Below are 15,426 nucleotides of genomic sequence, written 5' to 3'. Positions count from 1 at the left end.
GCTGCCCTGATGTCCCTAGACTTCTCAGTGGCAACAGCTCATCCATGCAGGAGCTCCCTGTAACCACTGGGTAGGCGTGGGAGAAGGAGGGCTCCGAGGGCACCCTGGCTTGAGAAACGTCAGTGGTTGGAGTAAGAGGGATGCGGAAGGGAGCAGTGGGGCGGGGCCGCTTTCGCGAGGGATCATGGAGAGGAGACAAAGAGAACAGACTGTGCCCTTTGACTGCCCCTGAAGGCTAGGCCCTGCCACAGGAGCTGTGCTAGTGGCCCTGCTCACTCGCCCTTTGTGGGTGGGTAGATTAGAATTTCCTTCTCTAACAGCTCAGAAGAGCTAAGTCAACAGCCCATTGTTTGCTGTGGCTGTAATCAGAAAAGGATTCCTGTGAAGGCTGCCAAGTGGCTACTGACCACTTTTTGTTTACTCTTAATATCCACCTGCTTCCCAAAGTGATCTATTCCCCCTACCTTGGGCTGCACTGGGGTGGGGCGGTCGCTAGGGTGGGGAGGGGGCGAGCCCCAGAACCCATAGGGCAGAGTATAGTGGCTCCATGTATAGGAGAGAGTGAAAGAGATGGGGGTGGCATTTTCTTCCAGGAGAGTTGTGGGGAGATGAGCTAACATAAGCGCGCCCCTACTCTTCACTGGCGAGACCAGCAAAGCTGGAGTGAACCCAGCTGAGCCTGGGCCGCAGCAGCCCTGGAGGCTGGAGGCGCTGCGGTCGGGAAGCACCAGGAGGGTGGAGCCCTTTTCCCTGTAAGCAGGAGGCCGGGATCCCGACTCCTGAGCCGGCTTCCCACGGACCCCAGGCCTCGGCAGGGTCCTTGAGGGAGGATGAGCCCACGGAGCGTGTGGGGTGTCAGCAAAGCGGGGCCGCAGGGCAGGTTCTGGAAGCCTCTCCGCGTGGGTGGGCAGGAGTGTGCAGACGTGGGAGAGCCCGGAATGGGGAGCGCGTGGCCGGTGGAGGCCCAAGGCTGTGCTTCTGTCGCTGGCTCTGCGGCAGAGGTCGAGGCCGGAAGGCTGCCCAGGTGGGCCTGTCTCAGAGCCCTCCGGGGGGCGGAGGCGCGGGAGGCGGGGAAGGGCCCGGGCAGCGGGACGGGTGTCCCCAGCAGGAGGTCGGGTGCAGGGGTCGGAGACCAGGCACGCGAGCAAGAGGGAGCCCAGCCAGAACTGCTGGGAGCCTCCAGCCGCGCTGGGACTCAGGGGCTCCCTGCGTTTAGCCACCAAGAGTGGGGGCAGGCTGAGGGGTGCCCGGGAGAAGCCAGATCTCGCTCATTTTACACCAACTAACTAGATCCCGCCGCCAATCTGGGACCACGGCATTGTCATGTCCCCTGCACTGACGGGGAAATTGAGGCATGGGGGCGAGTAAGGCGGGAGAGGGAGTAGGCGCCGCCGAGCTGGGGCGAGCCCCGCACCGACTCCCGCGTGGCCTCTGCTCCTGCTCTGTGCACCGCGGCATCTCGGGAAACCGGGCTGGGCTCCTCTGTCCTCTGGAAGCTATTGTAAGTTTTAGATAAATGTTACCACTAGACACGAGGAAAGTGAGTCCACGATTACCGGCATTGAACAAATGGTTGCACCGCGTTCTCCGCGGTAGATGGAGTGTGTGATTGTGAGTGAGAGGGGAATGGGCACTGAATCCTTACCTACACAAATGCCTAAACTCGTAAGGCATTACGACACACACACATCTGAAAATCTAATTAAGCGACAGGAATTCTAAAGGTCCGGGATCCAAATGAGACCCAGCCACTGTTAGCAGCCTTCAGTTTTGTCCTGTTGCCGGAAATTACCCCAAGGTCAGGGAGAAGCACTGAAGCAAAGGCATGAACATCACTTTGAAAAAGAAACGAGTTAATGGGTGCAGCACACCAACATGGCACATGTATACATATGTAACCTGCACGTTGTGCACATGTACCCTTGAACTTAAAGTATAACAATAAAAAATAGATATCTAAATCTATATCTATATATAAAAGAAAGAAACCTGCCTGGGGCACTCCTTCCTTCAGACTCCCCTTGAAAGTATTCCCTCATTTCATTCAAAAGGATTTAACTTTTCCAAACTAAGTGGTGCTGGTAGAAGATGCTACCTGATTTAAGTGTTGCTGTAATTCTTGAAGTTCTTCCAAGACATCTTGGCCTTCCTCTGTCCCCTCCCCTTCCTGCTATTTTGCAGACATATCCACTGGGGAATTGTGTGGCAGGAAGGCTAATTTTATTTAGCTGGCCCTTGATTCTTGGTTTGCACAGTATCTGGGTCCAGCCTGCAGCCCTTGGGTCCAGGTAAGTTCATCAGGAAAGGATTTCTTTACATTCAATTTAAGCCATCTAGGTCCTAAAACAACGTTTATATTATCTGTGGGATAATCCCGCTTAGTTATTTGCAAAATAGTCAGATGTCTGTAGAGTTTTGGGTAAGAAAGGGGTAAGCCACTTTCAAAATTCATTCTTGAGGAAGAGGCTGAAGAGGAGATAAAAGCAAATTTTGAAATTCTTCCGCTGGAACTCTGCAATTGGCTGGGAGGAGAGACAAAAACCATAGAATAAGTCATGAGAATAGTGGGGTTTTTTTTCTTTTTTTCAGATGCAGTCTTGCTCTGTCACCCAGGCTGGAGTGCAGTGTCATGATTTCCGCTCACTGCAACCTCGCCTCCTGGGTTCAAGCAATTCTCTGCCTCAGCCTCCCGAGTAGCTGGGATTACAGACATGGGCCACCACACCCGGCTAATTTTTGTATTGTTAGTAGATGTGGGGTTCCACCATCTTGGCCAGGCTGGTCTTGAACTCCTGACCTTATGATCCAACTGCCTCAACCTCCCAAAGTGCTGGGATTTTTTTTTTTTTTTGAGACAGAGTCTCGCTCTGTTGCCCAGACTGGAGTGCAGTGGCAGGATCTCGGCTCACTGCAAGCTCTGCCTCCTGGGTTCACACCATTCTCCTGCCTCAGCCTCCCGAGTAGCTGGGACTACAGGAGCCCGCCACCACACCCGGCTACCTTTTTTTTTTTTTTTTTTTTTTTTTTTGTATTTTTAGTAGAGACGGGGTTTCACCGTGGTCTTGATCTCCTGACCTCATGATCCACGTGCCTCGGCCTCCCAAAGTGCTGGGATTACAGGCATGAGCCACCGCTCCCGGCCTATAATGGACCTTTTTAAGAGAGCTTTCTAGAGAAGCTTATAGATTATTTTGCACAAATTTTAATGTGTACTTTTTTTTCCTGATCAGGTTCATCATATTCAGATTGTACACATTTTCATTTTTATGGCTATGCTAATTTACAGTGCAGGAAAAAATAAGATATGTTGAAGAAGGCCAGGCGTGGTGGCTCACGCCTGTAATCCCAGAACTTTGGGACGCCAAGGCAGGTGGATCACAAGGTCAGGAGATCGAGACCATCCTGGCTAACATGGTGAAATCCCGTCTCCACTAAAAAACAAAAAATTAGCCGGGCATGGTGGTGGGCGCCTGTAGTCCCAGCTACTCGGGAAGCTGAGGCAGGAGAATGGAGTGAACCCAGGAGGCGGAGCTTGCAGTGAGCCGAGATCATGCCACTGCACTCCAGCCTGGGCGACAGAGCGAGACTCCGTCTCAAAAAAAAAAAAAAAATATGTTGAAGAAGAAATGTATAAAGTGTATAATATAGAGAGTGCATGGAAGACAATATATTCGATGAAGTCACCCTAGAGCTATCTGGACTCTTAGATCGTCAGATCTGGGAGGGCATTCATGCTTTCCGGTGCATGCAGGAGGAAGCTGAGGCTCTGAGGTTTGGAAGCCCAGGAGATATCACTCAGCTGATTTCTAGCAGGTTTGTATTAAATCTTAGTTTTGGAGAGTTGAGAATCTTGAGTGATAACCTTGGCTGTTGAATTAACGACATGACGTTCTTGGAGAAAATTAATCAGGAAGGGCACTGGGTGAACATTTATCAAGAGATTCTTTAGCAAACGACAGATATAGGTAAAGCATAGGAGAATGTGTCGGAAATAAGTGAACTAAATAAGAACCTATTCTGGGGGGACTAAAAACATTAACTTCAAAGTTATTTGCAGTCTGTGTCCCTTTGCCCCGACCAAGCCAGTATGTCTGGCTCACGCAGTCACAGCATTCCACAGAATGATGGCCTCTATTATCTATACATACATATGATATCAATGTATAGAGATCTTGTCTTGATCTATCCAAGGCAGTGACTGTTGTCGCTTTTTACATATATTACTGGGAGGGTTGCATGCCCAGTGAGTCTCCAGCAGCTGTCACTCTGGCTGACTACAGATGTTTGCAAGCCTTCTCAGTTCTGAAGAGCAGCCACACCTTGGGCAACGCACACCTTGAATTCGGATGTGGGCTCAGCTGTGTGTCAAGACCCCAAATAACAGTGGCTTATGCAAGGTAGAAGTCTATTTCTGTTTCATGTGCTCATGTCAAAGATGTGCTAGCAGGACAGGTCTGGTCTGTGGAGTCATCTGAGGCCAGGGGTTTTTCTATCCCCAGATCGTTGCCCTCCTTCAAGGAGTCCCACATGGTTCACCACGTCATGCACACCCCCACACAGGAAACAGGAAAGGGCACCCCTTACCCTTTAAGGCTGATCATTGCACACAACTACACGCCTCACTTTTGCTCATCCCCGTGGCCCGTAATCTAGCTCATGGTCATACCCAGGCTGCGAGGGAGGCTAGGGAGGGCAGTCTATCATGGGCCCCTAGAAGCCCAGCTAAAATTTCTATCACTCTGGATGAAGGTGAGAAGGGGTGTTGGAGATAACTAGCAACTCCACAAAAGCACTGACAAGGATCAGAGTTGATGCCCAGTCACCTTCCCAAGTGATGGTCCACACACAGCTGGAACCAGGATAGTATTTCTTGCATGCCTGCCTTGATTCATTCAACAAATGCTTGACTGAAAATAAGGAAGTGGAAAAATGCAGTCACTATCTTCATAAAGCTCTAACCCAGGTTGGTGCCTACTAAGTGATCACTAGTCTAGGTGTGGTGTACAGAGTAAGTGGGGACTGGGGAGGACAGTAATTCAGATAAGAGAAGAGAGAGAGAGGAGGTGATTGCAGGGAAAGATGGGAGACAGAAGAGGCTCCTAGCTCTAGTGCCTTCTGGAAAAAGACCAGACCCAGAAATTAAAAGTCGAAAGGGTAACTGTAGTTGAACTAATGAAACTGAGAGTCCAACCCACAGCTTTGTGAGAGGCACAAATGTAATTTTTTATTTTTCAAAATAACATTAATATAATTTCTTCTATATTTCTTGTGCAACTCCTCAACGTTCTACATTAAAGAAGAGGCTAAATAGGAGGTATAAACTTGCTAAAATTTCTTATTAAAAAATAGTGCCAAGCAGCCGGGTGCAGTGGCTCACACCTGTAATCTCAGCACTTTGGGAGGCCGAGGTAGGCGAATCATGAGGTCAGGAAATCGAGACCATCCTGGCTAACATGGTGAAACCCCGTCTCTACTAAAAATACAAAAAATTAGCCGGGCATGGTGGCGGGCACCTGTAGTCCCAGCTACTCGGGAGGCTGAGGCAGGAGAATCACAAGAACCCGGGTGGCAGAGCTTACAGTGAGCCAAGATCGCGCCACTGCACTCCAGCCTGGGCGACAGAGTGAGACTCCGTCTCAAAAAAAAAAAAAAAAAAGTAGTGCCAAGCTAGGTGGTGGCCATGTCTCTGAGGCAGGAGGACCACTTAAGCCTAGGAGTTCGAGTCCAGCCTGGGCAACATTCATGAGACTGTATCTCTATAAACAAACAAACAAACAAATAAAACAGAAACAGTGCCACAACTTACTTTGTTGTGTATTTGGGAGAACACATATTAGTTAATCAAAATCATTTGCTGAAGGTTGTCTACATGCTGTACAAACAAGCTAGATAGACTCTACCTACATCAGGTATGCAAAACTAGTGAAAGAATTACAGAAGAGTAACCATTTGCTTTCAGGCTGCTCCTTCTTCCCTGGAGAGCAAATTGGAGTTTATCCTAACCTGACACCTTTATGATCTTCTGATCATTTTGTTCCTGGAATAGTTGTACTCCACATTTTGAAAGGCTAAAATGAAAATGATAGAACCCTCAACAAAGTGTCATTGATGGAATTTCGATTTGACTGTTTCCAGCCACTTCTGAGTTTAACAAAGGAGGCTCGTGTATATTCTTCATGGAATTTGGCTCCAAGAAAACTCAACTCAATTTCCTGGAATGGAGTGAATTTGTGACTTCAAAGAGAAACATCTGCATTTCCTTTCCCAAAAATACTCCATTTGCATTAGACTGCACCCTGTGACATTTCCACCAGATGGCAATACAGTCTTTGGATGACAGAGTCTTGCTGGTTTTCAAAATCTAGAAATATTTGTGTAGGCACTATAAAAAAGCATTTTTTATAAATGAAAAGCTCCCATAACCGTCCCCCATTCTAAAGCAACCATCTTTATTTGCATATATTCACTTTGAGTTTTTGTCAATATTCATACAGTCATAAGTACATTTATAATGTGCATGGCATTTTAGTCTACTATTAAAATTCAGCACAACATATATCATTTACATATTTCTACATGACCTTCATAATTATTGCAGCAGTTACATACTATTACACATAGTAAACCTTTCCCCTATTGTTACATAGTTTGCAGTATGCACTTTTTCACCTGTTATGGATAATGCTGCAGGTAATGGCACACAACTGGCACACAGCTTTGGAATATTAGGAAGAATTTTAGGGATAGGAACACAGGGTGAAAGACATAGATGTCTTTTGCTCTTTAACTTTTACAGAAAGAGGTGCAGATTTACACAGCTATCAGCACTGTGAGAGGATCTGGGTTCTGACCAGTTGCACTAGGCCCACGTTTTTGTTTTACTTTATTTTTTTAAATCCTAAAAGTCAGGTACAGGGGCTTTAGCCTGTAATACTAGCACTTTGGGAGACTGAGGCGGGAGAATTACTTGAGCTCACGATTTCAAGACCAACCTGGGCAACAGAGTGAGACCCAGTCTCTCCAAAGAAAAAAAAAAGAAAGAAAAATAAGCAATGGCTCATGCCTGTAATCCCAGCACTTTGGGAGGCCAAGACAGGCAGATCACCTGAGGTCAAGAGTTTGAGAGCAGCCTGGCCAACGTGGTGAAACCCTGTCTCTACTAAAAATACAAAAATTAGCCAGGCATGGTGGTGGCGCCTGTAGTCCCAGCTACTTGAGAAGCTGAATTGCTTGAACCTGGGAGGCGGAGGCTGCAGTGAGCAGAGATCGGCCATTGCACTCCAGCCTGGGCCACAAGAGCGAAACTGCATCTCGAAAAAAAAAAAAAAAAAAAACCCAGGTGTGGTGGTGCATGCCTGTAGTCCCAGCTACTTGGGAGGTTGAAGCAGGAGAATCGCTTGAGCTGGGAGGTCGAGACTACAGTGAGCTGTGATTGCATGCTGTACTTCGGCCTGCGTGATGGAGCAAGACCTTGTCTCCAAAAATTATATATAAGGAAAGGACTTGAAAACGCACTTCCCCCGAACTAGGTGACGTTTTCTATGTGTGTGGCCCTTCTTCACAGTGGCCTCCTAGAAAAACAAGACCCTGACTCAAAGAACACTCTCATTGCAGTAAGACTGCTTGGAATGCTTTACTTTTTAAAAAAATTAATTTAATTTTTTAATGTGGTAAAAAAAATATGACATAGAACATAAAACTTACCAGCTTAACCATTTTAAGGGCACAGTTCAGTGGCATTAAGTACATTCTCTTTGTTGTGCAACCATCACCACCACCCATCTCCAGAACTCTTAAAATCTTCCCAAACAGAAACTCTGTACCCATCAAACAACTCCCATTTCCTTCTCTCTTCACCCTTGGCAACCACCATCCTACTTTTTCTTTATATGAGTTTGACGGCTCTAGGAACCTCTTATAACTGAAGTTATCCAGGTCTGTCTTTTTGTGACTAGCTGGTTTCACTTAGCATAATGTTCTCGAGGTCCATTCATGTTGTAACACGTGTCAGAATTTCTTTTCTTTCTAAGGTTGAAGAATATTCCATTGTATGGACCTACCACATTGCATGTATCTGTTTATCCACTGATGGACCCTTGGGTTGCTATGGAAAACAATGCACCTATGAACATGGACATCTGTTCCAGTCCTTGCTTTCAATTATTTTGTGTATATGCACAGCAGTGGAATTGCTGGACCAGATGGTAATGCTATGTTTGCTTCACTATTTGGAATGTGCCTTTATGCATATTGTGATAAAATTTGATGTTTACAACAGTCCTGTGAGATAAGTAAGCATTGATCTCTGGTTCAGAAAACTGATTTCTTCAAAGTGAAATGATGAATGGAAGAGTATCCCGACCTTAAACTTGGCTTTTTTTATTGCCCGTTCACCTTGAAGAGTGGTTCCAATCACAAGCGTTACCTTCCAAGGACAATGCTATCCTGGTTATAACCAGCTTGCTCTCCTGCCCTGAGCCTTCTGTCCGAGTCTGTCCAGGTGTGGGCCTGGGACAGGGGACAGCTCATCCATTTCCCACTGCACGGAACAGAGGCTGTGTCCAGGGCCCCAGCAACAAAGGTTTCTCCTTTGGGTTTCTGTTTCCCTCTTTCAGTTCAGAGTCTGTCATCTGAACCATGAGGATCTGGTGGCTTCTGCTTGCCATTGAAATCTGCAAAGGGAACATAAACTCACAGGACACATGCAGGCAAGGGCACCCTGGCATCCCTGGGAACCCCGGTCACAATGGTCTGCCTGGAAGAGATGGACGAGACGGAGCGAAGGGTGACAAAGGGGATGCAGGTACTCACCTGGCAGCTTCGGCTGCCTTTCAACTTCTCTCTTCATTCCTTTCATCTCATTCACTCATCATCTGTGTGATTTTCCACCTACCCGCTCACACCCCATCCATCCATCCACCCATCCACCCAGCAACACTCACTGGGGCCTGACCCCAGTCATCCATCCACCCATCTGCCCAGTAACACTCACTGGGTCTGCTCCACACCAAACTCTGTGCCAGGTGCTGGTGGAGAGCACAGGGTGAGATCGCCATGACCCCTGCCCTCCTGGGTTCTCTCATCTCTGACACCGCAGAACATTTTCAGTAGTAGACGATGTCGTGGATCCTCCCACCTCAGGTGACAGGTATGATGGATTTTTGGCAACACGAGGCCAATAGAGAGATCTGATCATGAATTATTTGGCAGCAAGCACCCAAGTGCAGTGCAGGTGAGAGCTAATACTGCATCGTGCCATGAAGCGGGAGATGCAGAGTAACAGATGACACAAAAGGAGATGAGAATCTGAAGCCATACAGCTGCTGCTTATGCATCTATATGACCTAGATTGGGACCCTGTCCTAAGGTCTGGGGATCTGGGGACAGGATTCAGCCTCTGGGAGGGAGGTTTGCCAAATCCGGGAAGTCTGAGTGGTTTCCATAACAACAACAAATAGACTTTGTTTCCAAATGGGGTACCATTCTTGAGGCCTGGTCTTGACTGTAGGGTCACATATCTAAGACATATGCAGAATGATCCATCTGGGTTAAGTGCACAGTTCAGTGGCATTACAAAAAAAATAATAAAACTTCTATGGACCTTTTTAAAGATAAGTTTGTGTTTCTAACATGTCTCAGCTTATGGCATTTGGTGGTCTGATGGTTTTTTGAGTGGGCTGGATGAAGCTAAGGGTCCCCAGGAAGCAACATTCTTTCTAACCACCATCCTGCACATCTGCTCTGTGAGGTATCTTCTCTTGGCTCACACCTCCAGCTCATTAACACTGTTCCAGTCCCCAGGTAGCAAACAGCCCAGTCCAACAGAATAGCAAAACCTTACCCTTAATGAAATCAGGACTTCTGCCCTCACACTGGGACCACAGTAGTGTGTGTGTGTGTATTGTATTTCTGAATATATAAGATTTTCACTTTTTTGTTATAAAATATTACACACAAAAGGAGATAAATAGGTGATAGATAAAAAATAGAGGACAAAGACAAACACTCCTATATTCAATACCAAATTTCTCTACCTCTTCCCTGTTGAATTTCTCTCCTCTTTGCTCACCAATGTCCATTCTTTCAAGTTTTACATACTTCTTAGAAGCAAATTATGTATCTATTTTTCCTATGTAGTTGATAGGTATTATATATAATATATGTTCTTTCTTAGAAGGATATTCAATCAATTGCTCACACTAAAAATTTACTTCATTTTTATCTTATCATCTTAAAGTGTATTTTTGTGTACGTTTTATACCAAACATATTTTTCATATACTACCTGTGCATAATTTAGAAACATATAAATGTCTACTGATTGGGGTCTGTGTTCATGCTTTGTGAGTTGTGGTTGCATGAACATGAAAGCTCAGAGGCCACCGCTCTAGAGAATGGGAGAAACGAGAGCCAAGCGGGAAACAAAAAGAGGGAAGGAGAGGAAGACACAGGGGAGCAGCCAGTGGAGCGGGGAGGGGAGCGCAGGGAGGGGTGAATGTAGGGAAGAGCCCCCTCCATTCAGAGGCCCCACACTGACCAAGGCCCCACTCAGGAGCGCTGGCGTCCCAGGAGAACAGACATCGTGACAGAAACAAGTCTGCCTGTGTCAGTCCTGTCTCAGGACCTGCAAGCCGGCCCAGCCTGCTCCTGTCGCCCCACAGCCACTTCAGTGGGACTGAAGTATGGGGGTGTCTGCTGCTTTGTGAGAAGCCAGAGTCTGGGGTGAGCTGTGGCCCAGTGAGCACTCTGCTGCCATGGCCCGAGCCATCTTCAACCTGCTGACAGATAGCACGCCAACCTGGGGCTCAGGGGGGCCTGTTCTGAGCACAAGGACTTCAGTGTAGTCAGCAGAGCCCCACTCACCTGATGTTCTCTGCCAGCTTGATTGGTGGCATTTCCCCCAGTCTAAGGCACTAGAGGGACCCTTCCAGAACTCTCTCTTCTATCTTAGGATACTGTCACATAACCATAGTCATCTGTGTTTTCATAGGAGGCTAGTAAATCTTCCGTTCCACTCTCCTCAAGAGTAATGGAAGAGAAACAGAGTGACGAAACCTCCTTGCACCTCCAACATTCAGACCACGTCCCAAGTCCTTGTCGCAGGAGAGGAACACAATCATGACAGTCAGTCCCCATTGCACACACTCCCTCTTCGTCCTGTCTTGCTGTGTGCTCTAGGCACGTCCTAGAGATGGGCACTTGGGAAGTCACTCAGTTCATTTCTTAGATCACCTATCCCACGCAGCTCAGCACCCCAGATGCCTGCTCATGCCTGCCTCTCTCCACCTGCACTCGTGTGGACGACAGAGCACCCCTCAGGGCAGGGGTCACCCCCAGACTCTCCAACACACATGGCTGATGGAGACCAATGGCCAGAAAATCAGAAACGGAATTTCAACTCATGCCTGTTTTCTGCTTTTCTCCCTAGGAGAACCAGGACGTCCTGGCAGCCCAGGGAAGGATGGGACAAGTGGAGAGAAGGGAGAACGAGGTTAGAAGTTCCTATTTATGGCGCTCTAATTCTGAGCTGTCACATATTTATTAATAACTATTAAGCGTTTACCATGGACAAGTCTTCCATGCTGATTATAATCTTCCAATAAAGGCAACACAGTTCTTACTCTCTAGATGGGGGGATTCTACAGGGATTGGCAGGTTTGTAGAGGGCTGGGTAGTAAATATTCTCAACTCCGCAGGCCATACGTATGTCACCACTACTTAACGTCCCCTTGCAGTGAAAAGAAGCTGTAGATGCTCCATAAATAAGCGTGGCTGTGTTCCAGTGACGCCATATGTGTGAAGACTGAAATGGGAATTTCACAGGGTTTCCATGTATTGTGGAATATTATTTGTGACAATTTAAACATGCAAACCATGGCCAAGCACCATGGCTCACACCTGTAATCCCAACACTTTGGGAGGCCCAGGTAGGAGAATTGCTTGAACATAGGAGTTCCAGACCACCCTGGGCAACATATTGAGACTTTGTCTATACAAATAAAAAAAATTTGCCAGGCATGGTGGCACATGCCTGTAGTCCCAGCTACTCAGGAGGCTGAGATGGGAGGATCACTTGAGCCTGGGAGATTGAGGCTGCTGTGAGCCATGATCTCATCACTGCACTTCAGCCTGGGTAACAGAGTGGGTAACCCTGTCTCAAACCAACCAACCAACCAACAAACAAACAAAACCCAGAAAAACAAAAAATCATGTAAACCATGTTTGTTTTGCTTGTGGGAGGGAGGCTGAATTTGGCCTGTGGCTGTAGTTTGCTGAACCTTGAACCTTGCAGTGGGTGAGCACTGAGGAGTGAGACTGAGTTTTTGACTTGGTGCATCTGGCAGCACCGCATGGAGGAGGTGGCACTAGAACTGGTCCCTGATGGGTCAGGATGTAGTCATAGCGGCAAACTTGTGTAATCTTCACTTTGTGCTTTTCATGTACTGACTCACCGAATACAATATCCCCAGACACTAGGTACTTTTATCACCCTAGTTCCGTAGGTGCGGGAACAGAGGCACGAGGCTCAATAGCTCATCTGACGTCCTCTGTGCATATGGGGACAGAATGGAAAGCTGGCATTTAGCCTCAGAGTCCACACTGGCAACCACGGCTCTTTGGTATGGGTGGGGGTGCAAGGAAGCAGCAAGGTTTCTGTAGATGCTGAATTGCCGGTGGGATAGATGGGTTGGGGCTGGGGTTGGGCAGAAGAGGGCAATGCCTCAATGCAGGCTTTATTTCATGTTCACTCCGGGTAGGAGGTTTTTAGAGGATGTCACATGACTAGGGTTGACAGTTAATCTGCCTGTCTCTGCTCTGCAGTGCTTTCTGTCGTGGATCGACATTATTTAATAGCCAGCGTGGTAGACTTAGATGGTAGGGTTGTAATTTCTAATGTGAGCCCTGACACGAATTTAGTAGACAGTAGTCAAAAGGTGTGTTGGGATGTGTGCGTGTGTGTCCATGTGCACACGTGTGTAATTGGAGTAACTGACTTTCATTTATTTTTATTTTTTTGACACAGGGTCTCACTCTGTTGCCCAGGCTGGAGTGCAGTGGTTTGATGATGGATCACTGCAGCCTCAGCCTCCTGGGATCCAGCCATCCTCCCACCTCAGCTTCCCGAGTATCTGGGACTACAGTTGTACACCACCGCACCTGGCTAATTTTTGTATTTTTTGCAGAGATGAGGTTTTGCCATGTTGCCTAGGCTGATCTTGAATTCCTGGACTCAAGCAGTCTGCCCACCTTGGCCTCTCAAAGTGCGAGGATCATATAGGCATGAGCCACTGAGCTGGGCTGGAGTAATTGAATTTTATTTTCTTATTTTTTTTTAATTTTTATTTTTTTAGAGTCAGGGTATTGCTATGTTGGCCGGGTTGGTCTTGAACTCTTGGCCTCGGGCAGTCCTCCTGCCGCAGTCTCCCAAGGTGCTAGGATTATAAGTGTGAGCCACCGCACCCAGATGGAGTAATTGAATTTTAAACTCTGGGCATATACTGAACCTGTGCACTACTTTGTTTCATTTGTGAGCTCCATTATAGAAAAACCAAAGTTGTTCACAAGGGAATCTTTCACAAACCATCTCTTTATTTGCTCTTTCTCTATTTAGGAGCAGATGGAAAAGTTGAAGCAAAAGGCATCAAAGGTGATCAAGGCTCAAGAGGATCCCCAGGAAAACATGGCCCCAAGGGGCTTGCAGGGCCCATGGGAGAGAAAGGCCTCCGAGGAGAGACTGGGCCTCAGGGGCAGAAGGGGAATAAGGGTGACGTGGGTCCCACTGGTCCTGAGGGGCCAAGGGGCAACATTGGGCCTTTGGGCCCAACTGGTTTACCGGGCCCCATGGGCCCTATTGGAACGCCTGGTCCCAAGGGAGAAGCTGGACCCATGGGGCCCCAGGGTGAGCCAGGAGTCCGGGGAATAAGAGGCTGGAAAGGAGATCGAGGAGAGAAAGGGAAAATCGGTGAGACTCTAGTCTTGCCAAAAAGTGCTTTCACTGTGGGGCTCACGGTGCTGAGCAAGTTTCCTTCTTCAGATGTGCCCATTAAATTTGATAAGATCCTGTATAACGAATTCAACCATTATGATATAGCAACGGGGAAATTCACGTGCCACATTGCTGGGGTCTATTACTTCACCTATCACATCACTGTTTTCTCCAGGAATGTTCAGGTGTCTTTGGTCAAAAATGGAGTAAAAATACTGCACACCAAAGACGCTTACATGAGCTCTGAGGACCAGGCCTCTGGCGGCATTGTCTTGCAGCTGAAGCTCGGGGATGAGGTGTGGCTGCAGGTGACAGGAGGAGAGAGGTTCAATGGCTTGTTTGCTGATGAGGACGATGACACAACTTTCACAGGGTTCCTTCTGTTCAGCAGCCCATGACAGAGGAGAGTTTACAAATCCGCCACACCATCCATCAGAACCAGCTTGGGATGAGCTTATTCAGATGGTTTTACTTTACTAATTCCTCCAATTATTACAATAATCATGAAAAGGTGAAAACGGAAAAGTTATTCCTAAAACTGATTCTGTGTAACTTACTATCTTTCCAGGAGTAAATACTTAAAATAGCTGCATGGTTTATTCTAATCTATTTCACATGTCTTATTCCTATTACCTGAGGAATCCTTTGTGCGTTTCTTGTGGGAAGAGTGTTTTGATATCATTTTAGTGCCCTGAGGAGTCATATGAAGATGTATCCCTCATCTGTGTTTTTCTGAGGATATTAAGGGGAAAGTAAAGGGAAATGTTTATTCCATTTAGTACTAGTAACAGCTTTAAGCTGGTAATGCTGTCACACTCCAGAAAGCTGTAGACACTGCTCATTTTGTCTTTAAAAAATTTTTATTTTATTTTAAGTGCTGGGATACATATGCAAAACGTGCAGGTTTGTTATATAGATAAACATGTGCTGTGGTGGTTTGCTGCATCTATCAACCCATCACCTAGGTATTAAGCCCTGCATGCATTAGCTATTTGTCCTGGTGCTTTCCCTTCCACTTTGCTCATTTTCTAACCTAGGTTTCAATCACCATTCTATCCAACAAATCGTTGTTTGATCATTATTTGCCAGACTTGAATCTCTGTTTTCTAGGACTGCCCTAATAAAGTACACAAACTGGGAGTCTTTAAACAACAGAAATGGACTTTCTCACAGTTCTGTAGGCTGGAAGTTTGAGATCACCATAGCAGCTGGGCCATGCTCCCTCAAAAGGGGATACAGGAGGATGCGGCCTTGCTGCTTCCAGCTTCTGGCAGCTGGTGGCAGCATCACTCCAGTCCCCGCCTCCATCTTCAGGTGGCTGTCCTCCCCCTGTATCAGCCAAATTTTCCTCTTCTTACAAGGACAGCTTCCCTAATCTAGTATGACCCATCTTAATCATATTCGCAAGCTCCTTATTTTCAAATAAGGTCACATGTACAG

The 15,426-nt window shown here is 47.0% G+C and overlaps 1 protein-coding gene across 3 annotated transcripts; it reads left to right on the top strand.

Moving 5' to 3' along the window:
- The first annotated feature begins 7 nt into the window (after positions 1 to 7).
- Positions 8 to 15,140, top strand: C1QTNF9 (C1q and TNF related 9). Of its 3 annotated transcripts, XM_004088095.3 has the most exons (5): positions 2,252 to 2,288; positions 7,530 to 7,613; positions 8,616 to 8,803; positions 11,428 to 11,490; positions 13,612 to 14,574. In XM_004088095.3, the coding sequence occupies exons 3-5, from the start codon at positions 8,638 to 8,640 to the stop codon at positions 14,382 to 14,384; spliced, it is 1,002 nt and encodes a 333-aa protein (XP_004088143.1). In that variant the 5' UTR covers positions 2,252 to 2,288; positions 7,530 to 7,613; positions 8,616 to 8,637; the 3' UTR covers positions 14,385 to 14,574. The 3 variants fall into 3 exon arrangements, with proteins under 3 accessions (XP_030669095.1, XP_003273165.1, XP_004088143.1); XM_030813235.1 differs by lacking the exons at positions 2,252 to 2,288; positions 7,530 to 7,613 and adding an exon at positions 8 to 70 and having other exon boundaries at positions 13,612 to 15,140; XM_003273117.2 differs by lacking the exon at positions 7,530 to 7,613 and having other exon boundaries at positions 2,250 to 2,288; positions 13,612 to 15,140.
- Positions 15,141 to 15,426: the final 286 nt, after the last annotated feature.

Source organism: Nomascus leucogenys, chromosome 5 (genome assembly GCF_006542625.1).
Source record: "Nomascus leucogenys isolate Asia chromosome 5, Asia_NLE_v1, whole genome shotgun sequence".
Lineage (NCBI taxonomy): Eukaryota > Metazoa > Chordata > Mammalia > Primates > Hylobatidae > Nomascus > Nomascus leucogenys.
The sequence above is the reverse complement of the archived record's forward strand: the minus strand, read 5'-3'. Positions and strand labels throughout refer to the sequence as shown.